This window comes from Phodopus roborovskii, unplaced genomic scaffold (genome assembly GCF_943737965.1).
Source record: "Phodopus roborovskii unplaced genomic scaffold, PHOROB, whole genome shotgun sequence".
NCBI classification, from domain to species: Eukaryota; Metazoa; Chordata; class Mammalia; order Rodentia; family Cricetidae; genus Phodopus; species Phodopus roborovskii.
Window position 1 is genome coordinate 36,605,025 of NW_026125295.1, and position 20,071 is coordinate 36,625,095.

Consider the following 20,071-nt stretch of genomic DNA (forward strand, 5'->3'; position numbering starts at 1 on the left):
TTTGGTGTGATATGCAGCTCAGAATCTCTATTTCTGTATAACTATGCAAATAAAAGCAAGACATAACTGTTTTTGGAAGTAAAAATTCAACATCAGCTGGTTTTTTGTTATTTTATTTTCAATGTATAAACTGTCCGTATACAAAAGTGCATCTTAATACATTTATTCCTCACAGTCTTTCTCAGAGTGTTTTGGAAACTAGAAAGTGAGCATAAGTATTATGTGGGATTGTGTTCAAAAAGTGGCAGATTTTATACAGCATCAATATACCATAAAACATGTATGTTCAGCACAGAAATAAGCACTATAAAATGTATAAAAACAGATTTGAAAATACAAATACAGTATGCTTTAGTTGGAATTTTAAAGATGCTTTTTTTTCTTCTCTTTCCCTTTTACCTCAAAAGTAATGAACACTTTTGAAGATGCATGTATTGTTGCACTTTTGATTTTTTGTTGTACAGTTAATGACCCTGGGAATCTGGATAACTGTTGATCATCAAATTGGCCTTCCCATTCTTTTGTTTCTTCTTCTTTGATTAGCAAAGGTTTTCCCAGAGTTTGGCCAACGAGGTCACAGACTTCTTGAGCTTTGCGCCATGCATTCTCAACAGCAACAAGACAGGCTTGCCGTCTTAGAGGTTGAAAGTAAAGATTAGTGTGACATTAAAAAAGCTGCCACACTTAATAGTTTTATTACTAAATGAATAATTTAGAGATGTGCTTAACTTACCGAAGATTTTCAATAGAACCAGGAGTGTGATAGAACTCAGGTGGGCTGATGACAACAGAGCTATCGAGCTTTTCAACCAGGAAGTTACAAATATTTTGCATTTTTCCAAATTCAGTAAAGGTAATGCAGACCTGTAAGTGAAATGATATTTGAAATTATTTTTATGCCTCATGCAGTTTTAAAATTTTGTCTACATCCGAGTATAAAAAGTAAAGCCAAGCTGGTGTGGTGTGCATGCCTTTAATCTCAGCACTTGGGAGACAGTCAAGTACATCTCAGTGAGTTCAAGACCAGCCTGAACAACAAAGCAAGTTTCAGGTCAGCCAAGGCTACACAGGAAGATCCTATCTCAAACAAATAAAAACAGAGGAAGGAAGTGAGGGAGATAAGGAGGAAAAGAGGGAGGGGGAAAGGAGGGAGGGAGAAGTTAAGCCAGATTATAGGGTTTTTTTTTTTTTTTTTTTTTTTAGTAACAGATAACAAATATACCACATTAGGGGGGAAAAAAACATTTAATGCTTACAGCTATATTATTTTCTTATTAAAGACTTGTGATTATGAAATTTAAAATTATCTAATATTTGCTTGTATGTTTAAAGACATTTTAAAAATCATTTTTACTTCTTCTGAAATTACACTTCATTATTTGACTCATTTTCTAACCCTGATACCATTCCGACTTCTTAGTCTAATTTTCCAGTTAGGTTTCTGATCGGTAGTAAGTCTGTCCCCTTTGCTGATACACTGAGGGATGTGTCCCCTTCCACTTCTTACCACAGGCAGAAGTATCCATCTTTAAATATGGAGCAGCAGTCTCACTTCAGCAAAACTGGAAAGCTGTAGTCTTTTAAGTTTTTACTGGAAGACTAACTCTTCAGTTACAGGGCCTTTCACAGTCTTAAACTGTTAAAATGAGTATGTACAGGTTCTACAGGAACAGGAGGGATGAAGAGGAGCTGACCTTACACAGCATGGATAGCCGTGCTTAATCATAAATGTTACCCAATGAAGAGTATTGTTCCATCTGGTTTTAGTAAATAGCGGTCAGAGCAACAGCCAGGGCAATGAAGATTCAATGGATCACTTGAAATTCAAAGCCTGAAGTTTTCCCTTATAGTGAGTCAGTATCTCCATTTTAATCTATCATCAATGTTCTTTCAAAGATCATTCTTTTAAGATTGGCTTATTTTTATGTGTGTCAGAGTTTGATCTACAAGTGTGGCTATATATCATGTATGTGTTATGATACTTTGGAAATGGAGTCAAAGACTTTTGTTAGCTGCTATGTGGGTGCTGGGAATTGAACTGGGTCCTCTGGAAGAGCAACCAGTGCTCTTAATCACTGAGACATGGCTCTAGCTCTGAAGACAATCAATGAAGTGCCCAGGCTAACCTCCTCAGATCTGGGCTGGCTGCCAGCCTAGCTCTGATATTGCACTTCTAAAACTTCATTACACTGGGCCTCTGTTTAGCGGCTGATGCATGGGTTTAGGTAATCTACCTGTGGATCCTTCTGGACTACCTTCCTTTTGAACAATGAAAGCTGTTGTGTATATTCCTTTACATTGTGTGAAGATGTGTCACTGCGATTATTTTAATAAAGAGTTGAATGGCCAATAGCTAGGCAGGAAGAGGTTATGTGGGACTTCTGGGGCCACAGGGAAGAAGAAAGGCGGAGTCACCAGATGGACACAGAGGAAGCAGGACATGCAGGAGAGGTAAAAGTCAAGAGCTACATGGCAGCACATATGTTGAGAGAAATGGGTTAATTTAAGTTATAAGAGCTAGTTAAAAACAAGCCTAAGCTAAGGCCGAGGTCTCTGTGTCATGATTTGGGGCTGGCGGTACAAAAAAGTCTGCTACCCATTTTCCTGTTGTTCTGACAGACAGATCTCATCCTTTACCTTGAACCCTACAAGACTTCTCCCCTGCACCAACTTGGGGCCTTCTTTCCAGACTCCCCATAGCATGAATCCCACCTATGAAAAGGGAACCAACATTGTCCAGTCTCCAGGAAGTTTGAGGCAGAGATGTACCCAATAGAATCAAGACCAGAGACTTTTATAGTCTTCTCTGTCAAAATCAGATACCAGTTTTTGTGAGAAGGCAGAAAGAAGGCTGAGCCTCAGAGAAGAGTGAGAAGCTAAATTTTTTTTGTTGGTTTTCTTTGTTACTAAAAAGTTCCTGGGGGAACATAAGCTTCCTGATGGCTTACTCAGGCAGGAACTGGCCCCACAACATCTATTTTCCCCTCTGCTTTCCTTGAGCAGGACAGATGAGATTCAGAATTCCAGGTCCAAAAAGGTCAAATCTCCTTAGAACAGTTTTAATTAAGACTTTCTTGACCTAAGCAGTAAGGAAGAGTTTTTAAAATATAGCAGTTTAAAAACAGTCCCAGAGTCTGAAAAGTTACAAAGAGGGGTCAAGAGCTTTTCCCAACTTGCTTGTGCTTAGAAGAAACAAAACAAGTTGCTTTCCCCATACCAAAGCTTGTTCCAGTCAGACTGAAGACTCCCCAGCATTCTGTGCAGCTGGCTCCTGGGCTTGGAGGGTGAGCTGCTCAGTCTTCCCTGGGCCATGAACCCCCTCCTCCTTTTAAATAGTTACATCTGTCCCATTACCTCACAAATCTCATTTAATTTTACTACTGCTTGCTCCTCAACTCCCAGGCTCTTGGCAGTTAGCTAACCTGTCCCTGACTGACAGACCTGCCTTTTCCAGGGATATGCCATCTTTGGAGACAGACTCCTTTAACATGGTGCAATGCACACGCAGTTTCAGCTGTGCTTTTGCATAATTATTTTACTCTGAGTGGTGTTCTGTTATGTGGATAAAACCACAGTTTGTCTGAAACATTTGTTTGCAATTTGAGGATATTATAACTAAAGGATGCTTTTCAAAGTGGTTGGAGATATTGTGCACTTCTGAATGTATTTTTGACTCAGTTTGCCAGTTTCTATTTTAAAAAGCTAGCTAGGATTTAGGATTGTAATAAATCTATGTATAACTCAATTTAGGGAGAACAAGTATCAATAATGTTAGCTCCTCCAAATCACAAACAAGATATATTTCTCTACTTAGGTATTTCTCTCAGAAATGTTTTATAGTCTTTAGCATATTTTATCAGCTGTGTCCCTTGACATTTAAAAATTATGTTTATTACTTCTAATAGATTTTTTCCCATAACATTTTCTAGATAGATGGTAGTATTGTTCCTGAGTAAGGAGTGTTTTATTTCTTCCTTCTCAGTTTGAATATTTTTATTCTTGTCTGCCTCTTATCCAAACTACACTGACTAGAATTTCAAGTATAAAGTTAAGCCATAAGAGTGGCCATCATCTTTATATGATACCTGGTCTTAAGCACATAAAGTTATAATGTTACCTGCCCCTTATCAAATTAATTAATTAATTCTGACACAGTGAGTACAGTCTTACTATGTAGGCCAGTCTGACTCAAAACTCACAGAGATCTGCCTGCTTCTGTTTCCCTAGTGCTAAAATTAAAGTTATATGCTGCTATACTGGGCTTGCAGAGAATTGTTTTTATTAAAGATTTTTATTAGGAATTTTATTAAGAAAGAACTGATGACAGATTTTATTAAGTCCCTTTTATGAATCTACCAAAATGAACATGTCACTTTTCTCTTTTGGTTACTTAACAGGGTGACTCAGAATGATCAACTTTTTTCAAATGTTAAACCAACTAAAAGGTTGCTTGGGATAAATCAGACCTGGCTATTATGAATTATCTTGTGTATCTAAGGCCTAGTTTCTATCTTGTTGATATAATAAAACCCTCACTGAAGCAATTTTGAGAGGGAAGGGTTTATTTGTCTTAAAATTCTAGGTTACAATCCATCACTCAGGGGAAATCAAAGCAGAACTGTGAGGCAGCCATGACGTCCAGTCAGGAGCAGAGCAGAAGTGACAGCATGTATGTTGGCCAACCCTCAGCTCCCTTTCTCCATTTTCATATAGTCCAGAACCCAAATACAGAGAAATTTCTATTGGTCTCTAACTTAACTCCACTACATCCAGAGAAGGTACTGCGGCTGCTTCAGTTGTGCTTATGGTTACTGGCCCAGAACATAACCCACGTGAAAAGTAAGGGTGCATTATTTTGGGAATGAGTGGTCTATAAAATGTCAAGCAGGTTCAACTGGTGACAGTCAAATCTCTGTTTTTACTGATTTCTTCTTGTGTTGGCTAATCTTGGTTATCAACTTGACTGCACTGGGAATCAACTAAAAGCCAAGCGGCTGGACAGGATGAAAGCAGCTTTTGCTCTCTGCCTGCTTGCCCTCACCCTCAATGGTGAGTCCAGTGTCTCACAGCATTCGGACCTCCTTCTCTGGGAAAAGTAGCTGAGACATCCAGCCTCCTGGACTGAACCAGATTCTTGGCCTTTCCATTGAGAGACTAGCTGGCCCACTACCTGTAAGCTAATTTTCAACTCAAACCATACTAGTTCCATCATCTTTACACTAAGAATTCTGAAGCTTTGTGTAATATTAGAAGAGGATTAAGCATTTTATATCCTTTTGACTACCACTTTGTCATTAGAATGATTTGTTCTTTGTGTGGAAACATTTGCTTTGCTCTGCAATCTACTTTATGTAATATTATTATTGCTACTCCACCTTCCTTTTGATTTAAGGTGTTTTTCTACATCTCGTTACTTTAACCAATACACCTTCATATTTAGAGTCTGCTTCCCTCAGACAGCATATAAGTGGAGTTCCCTTTTCTATATAATCTAAAATTCTTTTCTAAAGACAGGATCTCACTATGCAGCTTTGGCTGGCCTGGAACTCACAGAGATCCACCTGCCTCTGCCTGGGCCCATACACCTGTGGTTCCACACACAGACAAAAAGGTATTTAGACCATTTATACTTCCCATGACTATTGATAAGCCATGATCTTACTATTTTGTATTTGTCTGTTCTTCTGTTTCTTTTTTTTTTTCTTTTTAAAGACTCATTTTATTACTTATTCACATGTTAAGTCCTCTAGAACTGGAGTCACAGACAGTTGTGAGCCACATGTGGGTGCTGGGAATTGAACCCAGGTCCTTTGGGAGAATACCCAATGCCCTTATCTGCTGAGCCATTTCTCTAGCCTCTGTTGTTCTGTTTCTTAATTCCTGTTTTTTATTATGTTTTTATTCTTCTATTTTATATTGATTACTAGTTGTACTGTTACATTAGTATTAATAAGACACATATCTAATTTATCATAATCTACTTACAAGAGCTATATTATACATATATGAACCTACATAGTATACTTTTATATTTTTCTGTCCTGACTGAGACATTATTACTATTGTTTAACTTCTATGTATGGCATGTTACTTATCATCCTTATAATTTAAGTGAGATTTTTAAAGTATTATTTTAGAAATATATCTATTAAGACAAATAGTTCCCATTTCCAAGATGCCTTTTTCTTTCTGATATCATTTTCCTTTGCCCAAATGATATTACTAAACATTTCTGAAAAACAGGTTGATAGGTAATGAATTCTTTCAGCTTATGAAAAAAAATTTAATTGACATTTATTTCTGGATTTTTATTTGACATAGGATTCTTGGTTCACCATTAGTTTTTGTTTATTTTTGTTTGTTTGTTTCTTTTCTATTTAGTGGTTTATTTTTTGAGGTGGGATCTGGTTATGTATTTCAGACTGAACTGAAACCTGCAATCTTCCCTACCCACTCTCCCTCGAGCTAAAATTGAAGACTGGGTGGCTTGTGCACATGGAAAGGGTGCTGTATGTATGTCTGGTACAAAGGCTTGTGCATGCACTTGTGGAGGCTAGAGGCTAACCTTGAGCATCTTCCTCTATCTCTCCTCATCTTATGTTTTCAGACAGGGTTTCCCACTGGACCTAGAACTTACCAACTAGCTGGATAGGTTGGTCAGGGAACCTCAAATTTTCCTGTCTCCTTCTCCCAATCTCGGAAAAATGGAAGCTACCATGCCCAGTTTTTGTCTGTGGGGCCTGGGATCCAAGCTCTGCTCCTGATGCCCATACAATGAACAATTCTATCTTTCTAGCCTCCATAGTCCTTTTCAGTACTTTAAAGATGCTGACCCACTGTTTCTTCCTTTGCATTGTTTTCCATAAGAACAATAAGAAGAAAACAAGAGTTCTTGTGAAAGGAGAGATCAATTCTGCTACTGTGTGACAACACTGCAGGGCACTTAGGTAGAAACAATGTATCTTGCTTTAGCAGTGTTTGTGGTTTCAAGCAAGCACTGGACCCTATCCCCTGCAGAGAAGGCATGTGAAGACTAGAGTATAGGTATTTCTTCCAGATCTAGATGGTATAAAATCTCTTGGAAGTATACACATAAGTGGAACTGCTAGATTATCTGGGAGTTTGTTTAATATACTGAAAAAAATCCATATTATTTTCTATACAAACTTTACCATTTTACACTGCCATGGGCGATGTACAAGATTCTAACTTCTCCACCTCCACACTTAATATTGTGTTTTGCTTTTTTGATAATAACCATACTAACAGGTGTGATGGGAGATGTCATTCTGTAAATAGGTTTTTAGTATTGGTTAATGAATAAAACACTGTTGGCCAATAGGAAAGCAAGATAGGCAGGACTAGGAGACTAGGAGGGGAGAGGAAGGAGTAAGGAGGGATCAACATGTAGAGACTTGAGAGAACAGAGGTCCGTGCCCTCTCTCTGGTAAGATAAGACCACGTGGAAATACTTAGATTAATAGAAATGAGTTAATATTTAAGACAGAGCTAGCTGATAAGAAACTAGAAACTGGCCAACAGCTTCTTTGTGTGTTATTTGGGGCTGGCACGGCTTTGGGACCAGGCTGGCAGGAAAACCAACTCTTAACACAGGTGTGACATTATAATTCATTGTAGTTCTGCGTTCTATTTCTCTGAAAATTAGAGATGCTGAATATCCCTTCATATACCTGTTGGTACATTTTTATTAATATCTGCTGTGGCATAATCCTTCTGTACACTTTGAATATGTTATTTGTTAATAAAGAACTGACTAGCAGGTAGCCAGGCAGGAAGTACAGAGGGACAACCAAACTAAGGATGCTGGGATGAAGGGCTGAGTCAATGGAGTTGCCAGGAGACACAGAAGGAGTAAGACATGCTGAAGGACAGGCAAAGCCACAAGCCAAGTGGGAATACATAAATGAACAGAAATGGGTTAATTTAAGTTTTAAGAGCTAGTTAGTAATAAGCCTGAGCCAATGGCTGAGCATTTATAAATAATAATAAGTCCCCTTGTTCAGTTCTGGAATAATCCTGTCCCTGTGCTTTTGGTGAGTCTTCATAACAATAAACCTATGTACAACTGGGAGTGATGGTGTCAGACTGTAATCCCAGCACTCAGTAAGCTGACATAGGAAGATCATAAATTTGAGGCTAGTGTTGTTAGTATTCAGGTGTCTGTGCCGGCCTGTCCTCGGGGTTCTGACAGGATACGCCCTCAACTGCAGCAACTAAGAGCACCACCTATTCACTGTTACCTTTTAGAAGGGCTTTGCCTACCTCTCATCTCTCTCTCTCTCTCTCTCTCTCTCTCTCTCTCTCTCTCTCTCTCTCTCTTTCCTCTTTCCTTTCTCCTGTCTCCTGTTGCTCCTGTCTCTAGAGGCTGGTCTTCCCCCTTCCCTTTCCCCTTTTTTTATGATCTCTTTCTCTAATAAAAACCCCCTCTGCTTGAACCCTGTTACATGGTGTCTTTCTCTCGAGTGTTGCTTTTCTTAAAGCACAAGTGTGAGCTACATGTTGAGACCCCACTTAAAAAATAAACAAAAATAAATATCTATCACCCTACCTAGGATTACCTGTTCCTATACTCATTACAACCTGAATTCCTCATAGGCAAAACCCTTAGAATGACCCAATGTTCTCCTAACATTAAACCTCTATAATTTAGAATCTTGCCTGATTACTCTTCATTCTGTCAAAATAATTTATGCCAAATGAATGCCTAAGCTCACAACGAGTAATTGTAAATTTCCTTGAGATAATTATATTTTAGATGGAGCAATCACAAGTAATTAAGGTGAAATTCCAATCCTAGGGACAAGGAGTCACCTTTCCAATGTCCATTCTGTCCTGCTTCTCTGATCTTACCCTTCATCTCTCAGAGGTAGGAGCCCGAGTGATCTAACCATAATATTAATACTAGAAGCACAAACACACTGACAGGAGAGCACAGGTGGCTTCTGGAGGTGTTTTCTTTCTAGAGAGAAAGATTCTCTCATTGGTAGACAAGATTCCACTCTAACTCAGTCATCTTCCTTTCCTATGACAAAGTGGCAGCTGGACTAAGGATCTATCTGAAACCAGAGGCAAAAACAACAGTCTTACACTACTAGACACACTGTGATATAAAACCTGACCTCCAGCACCTGAGAAGCACCTCAGCTATCAAGGACTGAGCATTCTGAAAACAGTGTGTTTCTTCTTAATGTGGATTAAGACTGCACGATTTAAAAATTTAAACCATATTTATCACAGTGACCATGAAATTGTATTGAGAAACAAGAGACTGTTTAAAAAGTGTCTTTATGGAATGCTTTATAGCTTTTTCATGTAGTTTTTAATCCAAGGAAAATTGCTGTTCTGTAGTGATTCCTGCTCACCAGCCCATAATATTACTAAAAGTCTGTGGTACTTAGAGGCTATTTCCCTGTTACACCATTTCTCTTAAGTAGATCTCATTAAATTTATTTTAAAGCACCACCAGATACATATTATCAGAATGATTTTAAGAAAAATCATCTTTTATCATCACCATAAGGATCATTTTCTCTGGTAAATTTCAGTTTAAGAATAAAGCCAAATTGCAGCTGTGTCCACAGAGTCAAGTGCTTTCAATCACTCAGTACATACCTCGGCTTCCATGTAATATGCATTTTCCACTCTTCGGATATCCTTTGTCACTGTTACATTTTCTGCCTGAAACACAAAGTAGCAAAGTTACTAAGTCAGTTGTTTTTTATTTACCTGAGAATTAAGAAGCCTGAATTTGAAAAAGGAAGACACACAGTTTACAAAATGAACTGCCTGCCTTGATGTTTCAGACTTCCTTAAAACTGCAGTAAAATCCATCAAAAGCCTACAGAAATGACCCGTTTTCACTTCGGTTTTAGTCATTTACTTCACGTGTATAGAAAGTATGAACTTACTTGACAAAGTACCTATCATGTACCTTTGGGTAAGTTACTCAGTGTTTTCTGAGCCTTTGCTTCCATGTGTATAAAATCAGGTCAACAGACACACCACATGGTTGTTGTAATGATTTAAAAACAAGTTGTATGCAAAGTACATGAATAGAAAAGACAAAAGACAGAAGCAGGCCCCATAATACTATAGTGTAGATTTCCACAATGTACTTCTCAAACTGTGAGTCAAAGGAAAAATAGAAAGAAGGAAGGAAGATCCCACAACCAACAAATATATTTAAATGACCATGATTGTCCTTGAACCTTCCCACAGATATGGAAGGAAGCTAAACACGGACTTCTTCTATCTAGAAAGCAAGTGCTGAGTGAATGAGTGTTATTTGACATGGTCACAGACATGTCAAAGACCCCAATGGCTCATCCCCATGGCAATGCTGACAGTGTATGCAAAAAATGGCCTCTTTACACACACACACACACACACACACACACACACACACACACACACTACACCCTCGAGACTTCTCTGAGATGAACTAAACCTGCCTCCTTGTTCGGCTCTATACAATAACCCCACCTCCCCATTCTACGGCATATAATAAACACATCGAGTTTCTGGGATGCTGCAGCCTCTCTATCAGAGAGCAGAGTCAGTCAGTCAGTCAGTAGTCAGTCAGTCAGTCTGTCTGTCCATATGTATGTCATTTCTTCATTCTCTTTCTACCTCAGGTCAATCCCTGGAGCCGTGCAGAGCACAGTATCTTTTGATGCTTGATCCCAGGTCAGAATCAGTGTTCATTCTAACTCTGTTCCATTCTTCCCCTTCCCCAGTGAGAAGGAAACTTTGCTCCCACATTTGCTCAGCACCAGTATACAGGCAAAGCAGTTTCAGAACTACTAATTACTATACCCTGGAAAACTCATCAGACTTACTCATCAGAGGAGCATGGGTTTCTGTACCTTTATCTTTACCTTTACAGCTTCCAGTTAAAACACTATTTTAACTGGACATGCCTTTCCCCACTCCCTTTAGTACAGTGGTGTCCTTTGTTTATAACAGTATTGGCTTCATTTACCACAGTCTGAATTTTGTCCTGGGATTAATGTCTAAACAGCCTGTTTGATACCTTCCCTCCCCAGTTTGCAAATGTCAATATTCACTCTTTGTGACTTAACAGCTCTTTTGGTTTTGACAGATGTTTGTAGTGATGTATCAACTGTTCCAGCACAGTGAAGAATTTTCTTCCACATTCAAGGTTCTCCCGTGCATCCCCTTTACAGTCAACCACTTACTTAGTGGCCTCTGTAGGTTTGTCTTTCTGAATGTCATATGAATGGAATAATAAAACACCTGGCTTCTTGGTCTCGATTGGTATTTACCAATATGCACCTAAATGACTACATTTTGCCTACACTATAAGTTAGAGGCCAGGAATATTGCTAAACAACCTACAATATACAGGTATACAGGTTAACCCAACAGAAGGGAATTATCTAGCTCAAAATGTCAGCAGTGCTAAGGTTGATAAGTCTACCATGCCAGCCTATTTCACAAAGCTTTCCTTATTAAGTTACAATTTTGTTTCTACATACATGTAAAAGGCAGACTTGTAAAACAAAATGGTCAATAAAAGAATAGATATTTAAGTAATATGAAAAAGTAGGGTAATAGTCTCAATCGCCATAAAAAGCTACATAAGAAGAAACTTAAAAAGTAAAAACCATACAACTGTATAGAAAAATTTTGAATATACTTACTATTGTAAATCAGCAATTGTACTGGAATATATATTCTTAGTAACAAATATAAAGGGAAGTTCTACTTGTTCTGGAGAGGTTTCTACTATCACAATTACAGATTGTACCTCCATGTTCCCATTTAACATGCCCTGTTCTCTGCAGGCAGGAAATCTTTCCAGTAGAACAGTAATGAGGGGAGAACATGGCCTTAAAGGTTTTACAAAGATGTAATAATTTAAACTGTGGATAATACAGGAGCACCCTAAGAACCCAATGTTTTACTCTAGATCTGGGTCAAAATCTCTTAAGAATGCAAAAACCAAAGACTTAGAATATGTAAAAAACAAAAGGCAGTATGGAATCCTCATGTCATAAGTTATGCTCCTACACCTGAGCAGCAACTGTGTGATTCAAGTGAGCCTTGAGAGACCACAACCATTTTGGACTACCACATTTGCTTACTACAGACATGCAGATATGAAAATATAAGTTAATTTGTCTATAGCATGACTCTTGCCACAACAAACAAAAGTTTAGGTTGTCCACCAGGCGCTACTTCTATATTTATTCATGTGTATGAGTGTTTTGATCACACATATGTATGATGCCCATACAATCGATCTGGAACTGGAGTTACAGAGGGCAGTGAGCTGCCATATGTGTACTAGAAATGGAACAAAGGTCCTTGGCAAAGAGCAACAGGTACTCTTAATCACTGAACTACATCTCCAGCCCACAGGATTCTTTTCTAATGTGGTAGCAATAACTAACTGTGACTGTCTCTTAGGATGACTTACCATTGTGTGCCTTAAGGAATGGGATGGATGCAGCATTTGAGTCACCTAGGAAGATACTAGGAAAGACAGGGGACTAACCAGTAAAACCTGATTAGCTACAAAATAACCTGACTTTGCAGTTATGTAAAACTGTGGTTTTTATTTTGGAAGGTAAGTTGATACCACTTTGCAAAGTTAACAATGACTGATGAAGGATATCAGGCATGGCCTCTTATTTAATTAACAGAAAATAAAACCCTTGTTATTTTACCAAAATAAATTCCAAGCATAGACTAGCTAGTGGACTATTAAGGGTCTCTAAAAGTTCCAGGATGTGTCATCTAATGGCCATATTGCATTAGAACCATGGACCAGAAAAACAGTACATTAAAGATAGAAAACATACAAAAAAAGGTTAACAAATTTGGCTAAATAAATTGTCAAACTTTGAAAGCTTAAAACTATGTAAGTTATATGACCAAGATGCAGATTTGTTTTTACATATATGACTGCCATAAGTTATTGGCAATCTTAAAATGCAGAAAAAGGCAAGGAAAAATGGGCAAAGTATTATGACTAAAAATATATATGGAAAAAGCTAAAAAGGAAAATACCATGTCTTTGGGCTTAATGAATTTGAGAAATTACAAAAGAAAATAACGTCCTGCCAAGAGAAGGTATAAACTAATCTTCATAAGTTTTTCATAAGCCTTCATATATATAAACACATATACATGTATAAATATGCAGCATGCTTTTTAATTATGTAAAGCAATAAAAATGCCAAACTATTCCAACTTTCCCTATCTTAATTGGGTATGACCAAAAGCAGATTTGGAAAGAAGGTTTGGATCAATTTGTTTTGAAGATAATTCAAAAAAAAAAAAAAAAAAAGTGTGTTGTGGGGAACAAGAAGACAGAAGAGAACCAAAAAGGGTTGGGTTGTGAAGCAAATTACCATTAGGGACGGCTCAAAATAACCCTGCAGAGAAACTCTGCAAGTGAGGTCAGAGGCTATCTCAATTATTCCATTCAACAAGTGAAGAAGCTGGGTCTCCGGTTCACTCCTGTTACTCAATTCAGTTCTTTAGGACCTTTACTTGAATACTATTCAGAGTGGGGCAGGAAACCTTAATTTCCTGATATTAATGCATAACCCCATTTGCAGGAAGTTTCAGAGCTTGGAAATGTTTACACCCAAGCAATCAATTCACATATGGCAGGTGTTGGGCAAGTAAGCATATAAAAGGAGATTATTAACGTCACTTTCTATACTCTCCCTACCTGACACCTCTATCATCGACTGCCAAGAGTATAAAGTAAAAATACCGGTCATCTCTCAGCTGTGGGGAAACTATCTGCCAGTAATCACTCTGGTCCTGAGAATTGTCTTCTGTAAACCAGCAACTGAAATACCAACTTTATAGAGCAGGAATAATAATGAGACAGCATTTGTATGTGTCCTATCAACAGTAAGTGGCTGTCTTAATTATAAATATGGAGACACTCCAGGAGGACACCCGTGTTAGAATCTGAAATATCTTCTTAGGTTTGCATTTTGAGCGTGCTTGTTTCCAAGCTTGTGGTGCTAGACTGAAGGTTCTGGAACTTTCAGAAGGTGGAGCCTGGCTAGCAAGGTAGAAAGTAGGCCACTAGAGGTAGGAATAAGGTGGAGTGTGATTGTGATAGAGGGAGACGCACACGCACACACACGCGCACACAGGCACACACACATGAACACACGAGAGGGAGCAAGGGGGGAGAGAGAGAGAGAGAGAGAGAGCTTGGCCCTGCTTTTGGTCCCATTCTGTGTTTCCTGCGCAGGGCCATGTGTATAGCTGCATGAATTTAGATGCTCCTGCCACCATGCCTTCACTGCCACCAGTGTGAGACCCTCTGAAACTGTGAACCACAATAAACTCTTCCTCTTTCAGTTGTTTGTCAGGTACCATAGCACCAGTGAGAAAATTAAAGCTGTACAGCCACACACTTCTATGTTCAGGCTTGAGTTCTTTCCTCTAGTCTCCGAATTCTCTCCCAGGCTGCCCAGTGTCCTCTATGTTTCAGCCACACCAAGCTACTCAGAGTGCTGTTAACATACATGCCTGCTGCATTCTGATGTGGGACTGGAATGATTTCCCTCTGGCAAGTGCTTAAGACATTTGACAGAATGTCACTTCTTTTATGAAGTCTTTCTGGAATTCTTAAGGTAAAATCAGTACTATATGCATACTTTCATGGCACCATGAATCATACTATTCTATTCTGAGCATGGGACTCCAGCAGTAGAGGACTCAAAACTTACTGTCTCTGTCTCCATCAAATCCCTCCCCTCAGGAAACCCTAAGGAAGAGTGTAGAGCAGTGCGGGGAGGAGGGGTTGGAGGACATCACGAAAACAAGGACCTTCTAAAATAACTGAGCAAAGTTCACGTGAACTCAGAGACTGAAGCAGCAATCACAGGGTGTACACAGGTCTGCAAGAGGTCCCCTGCATGTACTATAGATTTTAGCTTACTATTTTCCCTGAATGTGTGAATGAGTGGGCCACTGGTTCTTGTGCGTTCTCTTGGGGTTATTTTATTTTTTCTGTTGGCTTGGTTTGTCCAACTTTGATGTGATGTTTTTTGTTTTATCTTATTATACTTCATTTTTAAAAAAAAATGTTTGGTTGTTATCTCTTAGAAGCAGAGAATGAGAATTAGAAGAATGAGACAGAAAGGGAGTGGATGTGGGGAGGAACTGGGAGGAGTAGAGGGAAGGAAAACTGTATTCAGAGTATTCTGTATAAGAAAGAACCTATGTTTAATAAAAGGGGAAAAAGAAAAACTAGTATAATATTAATATATAAATTTTAAAAAAGAAACATATAATTACTTTTTGAAGCTTTTACTGGAAAAAAAAAACTAAACCTACTTGTGTGATTGGTCCTTTGGAAGCTGGTGATAAGCCAAGTTTGGAGGAAAAAGATAAACTAATGTCTCTAAATGTTTTGCCCTTCATACCTCTCCCTCCCTCCCTCCTTCTCTCTCTCTCTCTTTCCCTCTCTCTCTCTCTCTCTCTCTCACACACACACACACAATCATTATCTATCTTATTGCCTACCAACCTGCCTGAGGGAGTTTACAGCCTAAATTGGTATATAAACCAGAAAACAATGATTCACTCTCATCTTCAATGTTTTTATGCTCCATTCATATATCAAAACCTAATCACTGGTGTGATGGTATAAAATGGTCTTTGAGAATAGATGATGAGGGCGGAGCCTTAGTTGTGTCCATAGTAAGATGAGGCCCCAGTGAGATGCCTTGTCCCTTGTCCCTTCTGTCATGGAAGGACACAGGGAGAAGGTGCCATCTAGGTACCAGGAACTGAATCTTAACCAGACCAAATCAAAGCTGTTGGTGCCTTAGCCTTACTAACCTCAGGGCTACAAGCACTAAGTTTTTGGGTGCTACTCAGACCGTGATATTTCATTACAGAAGTCCCTGAAGTTAAGACCACATTAGGTTAGGTGCCACTTAAATCTTGACAGTGTTAGGGGATGCCTAATAAATGCTTCTCAGGGTAAGTAAACACTATGCAGAACTTTACAACATTTTCCCATTAAAACAATGCTAAAACTGACTGCCAAATCTTCATACAAATTCATAAATCCACGATCTACAAATAACTGAGCTAACAATTTATGCACTGTGTCATTCTTTTCTCTCGCTTAAAAGCATTTTTCATTATATGCATTATGTATATGAACATTACTCAAATGCCAGTCATTTTGAGAAATGTAAGAATTATAATAGATGGACACACTTTACTTGAAGTAAAAAGTGGAAAACTGTATAGCAGGGATTAATGTGGAGAAAGGAATGCCAAGAATGTGATTTTTGTCTGGATCTACTAAAGTAGAAGTCATCTACACTAAGAGGGAAGAGAAGCCAGGGGAAAAAGATGAGAAAGTGAGATCCCATCACTTCAGCACGTGTTTAGATTGAAAAGGGGCCTTGAATCAGGGGAGTGTGTATTTATAAGGTAATATTTCAGCGTTTAAAAATGTATAATGTCAAAAGGACTTTGTGAAGACCATAATTTACCCTGAGAAATACTGTGATTTTTATACCATCTGTTGAACAAGCTCTCTGTATGAGTGCACTCCTCCTTGTGCAAAGACAATTTGGGAGATTACAGTCTTCCTGTACCTTGTCTTGAACAGTGACTTTGAATATAATTACTGTATTTATTTATTTTTTTATATATAGGAGTTAGAAACATGGATTCCGATTATGTTCTAACTACATTATTCAAACAGGACTGCAGCAGGTTACTTAGATTTTTCTTTTTTACATTTTAAATCCATTTTAAACTTTTCTAAACTGTAAAATAATTTAGGAAGCCCCCCCAGGTCATTTTAATTATTCTAATTTTAAATGCAAAACAAAGATATTTTCTGGTTTTCAAAAGTATAACATTTCTAGTACAGAAGCAAGATTATCTTTCACTTGGAACAAATCAATGTTACTCCAGGAAACTATGGTCCCTGCAGTTCAGGTCCTGTTTTGTACAATGATAACCTTGAGATAGCTGTCCGTGGCTTCTTAGTTTTTGAAGTGTGGCAAAGTTGAAAGCAACCTCGATTGTGGTTTCACGAATAGGGTTTCAGATACCGTTCTTTAAAGTTCAGAGCATTATTCTATCTCTCTAAATCTGGAACGGGAATATTAAAACATGCCTGACAAGAGTTGCTGTGTGGAATGAGTAAGGCTATTTCCGTTTCTGCCCCATTCCTTAAAGGAGGCTTAAGGCACTATCTATTCAGTGATATGTTTCTACTTTTAGGAAGTAGAAGCATTTCACCCATGATACCTACATATCCTGACTTTAAAAAAAAAAAAAAGTTAAAACTAAAAGTTAGGTGATCATTGTAAACCAAAAACGAGTGCTAAATCTGCAATTACCCTGAAGATCCACTCCACCGGAACCTTTAATTGGGAGGACGCAAGCTCCTCGCTGGCCAATTTCAACATGCAGGCAGAATAAAAACTAACCCCAGCATGGGTTACGGTCCTACAGTCAACTTAGGCAAGCATTTACATGCAACTTTTCAAGAACACATTTCATCACTCTCGGCTTTAAAAACAAAATCACTGTAGCAACTATGACCAGAGAAAAACCTACCCAATCTGCATTCGGGATTTCAGGTTCAGTAACTGCGATCATTTTGGAGGGTCAAGCATCCACTGCGCCCTGGAATGAATGCAGGGCTAACAAAGCATTCCCCAAATCTCCAGGGTCACCCTCCCCGCGCCGCGTCCCCGCAGGCTCACCTGCAGACCCTGCTGCTGGATGCTCTGCGTGATGTAGTCCAGGCGGCGGGACACACTCTTCTTGGCCTCGGCGGCCGCCTCCTTGGTGCTGCTCACCCGCACGGTCACCTGCGCCCGGTCGGGGCTGGCGCACACCTCTGCCGCGCCGCTCACGTGGACCTCGCGGGCTCCGGGGTGGGCCTTCGCGGCGTGGGGACGGCTGCCGATGGGCTGCGCCTCTAAGGCCGAGATCGGGTTGTTTTCCCGGCCCAGGTTAGCCCAGGGAACCAGTTCCATGAACACCCGCGACGGAGGGGCGGGTTGCAGCGACATAGCCGGGGCAGCTGCGTTGCCATAGCAATGCCCGCTTGCAGGCGGGGAATAACGCCGGGCTGCGGCGCGCCGCTACCCAGTGCGGCGCAGAGGATGCCGGGATGGAACGGGGGGGAGCTGCCGAGCGTGGGGGCCGCGGCGAGCCGAGGCGGGGCGACTGCGGGAAGTAGGCCGACTGGGTCGGTATATGTCGAGAACAGCGGTCTCATGGCCTGCTGGACGGCTCGCCCAGTGAGCACCGGCCTTCCACGTGATCTTGCCCCCCACCCCCCACCCCCAGTCAGCTAGGGGACAAGGTGGCCCACGTTTCCGGAGTGTGTGATCCCCGCCCCCACCCCGTCTTCCTGGGTTTTATGGTGCAGGTCGGCCTCCTAGTTTGTCAGGCTCCCATCGTCTGACCCGCAAGTACTTGTTTGGATTCGGGAGAATTTCCCTTGGGATAAAACCACGTTTTGCCAATGAGAGTTGGGAGAGTATGTGGTTCCCTGAGTCAGTTTTTCCAGGACAATGCTATTTTTTTTCACAACTGCAGACCGCTGGCACTTGGGAAACAGAACATAAGGAATGGCGTTGGTGGTAGCTACGGTCTTTTGAATGATTGCCGTGATTGTCAAGTCTCAGAATCTAAACTCCCTTGAGTAATGCTCGTCTTGAGCGCGGACGTTCAGCGTGGGTAATGACAGGCATGCCTTGAACTTGTCTAGTACACCTTCCTCTCCCCTTGGAGTCAGGGCCAGGTATGGACACCTACCCGACTGGCCTGGAACTTAACCGTGTTTGACAGACTGACCTCATCTCTTGACTGAGCCTTTGTAACTAAAAGCTGAACTTTCTCCTGTCCAAGAGTTCCCATTATAGTATTTTTCCCCACCCCACCATCAACCTCTCCCTCTCCCCCTCCCTGTCCCTTTTCTCTCCGTTCCTGTACCTCCCCCCATTTCGTTTTTCCTTTCTCTTTCCACTCTCCTTCCCACCTCCCCTTCTCCCTCTGTCCATGGAGTGCAGAGATTCAAAACCACCACACCTGGCCTACTTTGTGAACACAGCTGCTCTGTTTACTAGAATTTTATTGCCAGAATCAGGAGGAAGACAATTTTGAGAAATAAAAATGTAGGAAGTGGTTTCTTATAGAACCTTGAAAAAAAATCAACCATCTTTGTGATTTTTTTCCTCAAATTAAACAAAACAAAACAAAACAAAAAAAAAAAACAGGCTGATAATTCAGCTAGAATAGGTGGTAATCTCTTCCTCTGATCTATCATCTATAATTGTTTAGGTTTTTGTTGTTTGAGACATGGTTTCTTTGTGTAGCAGCCTGTCCTGGAACTAGCTCTGTAGACCAGGCTGACCTACAAGTGCCAGGATTAAAGGCGTGTACCATTACCACCACCAGGCAATTGCTTAGTTTGATGTTTATTGTCTGATGAGAATATATACTATTATAATTTTAAAACTTTCTGCCATTACATATATGCATATTTTACAACTCTAAGACAACTAAAATATCTCTGGAAATTGGGGTGTTTTTTTTTTTTTTTTTTTTTTGTTTTTTTTTTTGATGAATTCCAGGGATTGGAAGGTCCTCAGGTTTGGAATCAAGTGCCTTGAATGAATGAATGATGTCACAGGCAAAAAAAAAAAAAAAAAAAAAAGGAAAAAACAATAGAAGTATATTTAGAGTACTATACATTTTCCAAATTGGTGGAAAACTGATTAAGTTGTATAATTGCCTAGCTATTTTCAGAAAAAAATCAATCTGAGTATTATGTAATACACTGAAAATAACATTCAAAAAGAAAAATAGGAAAAATATGAACCTAAATATAATTCTGAGGAATGAAGGCTTCTTTTCTTAAGCATATTTTAAATGCTGAAGCAAACATAAAGGAAAAGTCTAGGAAAAATTGAGTACACCCAAAAATTGGAAGTATGTAAACCAAAAACAAACAAGGGGGGAGAAATAAATATAATGTTATATATAAAGGGGCTAGTGTCTA

The 20,071-nt window shown here is 39.6% G+C and overlaps 1 protein-coding gene across 1 annotated transcript; it reads right to left on the bottom strand.

Annotated features, from left to right (window-relative positions):
* Window positions 1-69: 69 nt before the first annotated feature.
* Irak1bp1 (interleukin 1 receptor associated kinase 1 binding protein 1) lies at window positions 70-18,131 on the bottom strand. The gene is made up of 4 exons (XM_051173054.1): window positions 17,763-18,131; window positions 9,634-9,699; window positions 734-864; window positions 70-634 (listed from the first exon to the last, which is right to left on the bottom strand). Exons 1-4 carry the CDS (start codon window positions 18,072-18,074, stop codon window positions 364-366), a joined length of 780 nt encoding a protein of 259 aa, XP_051029011.1. The 5' UTR covers window positions 18,075-18,131; the 3' UTR covers window positions 70-363.
* Between the last annotated feature and the right edge of the window lie 1,940 nt (window positions 18,132-20,071).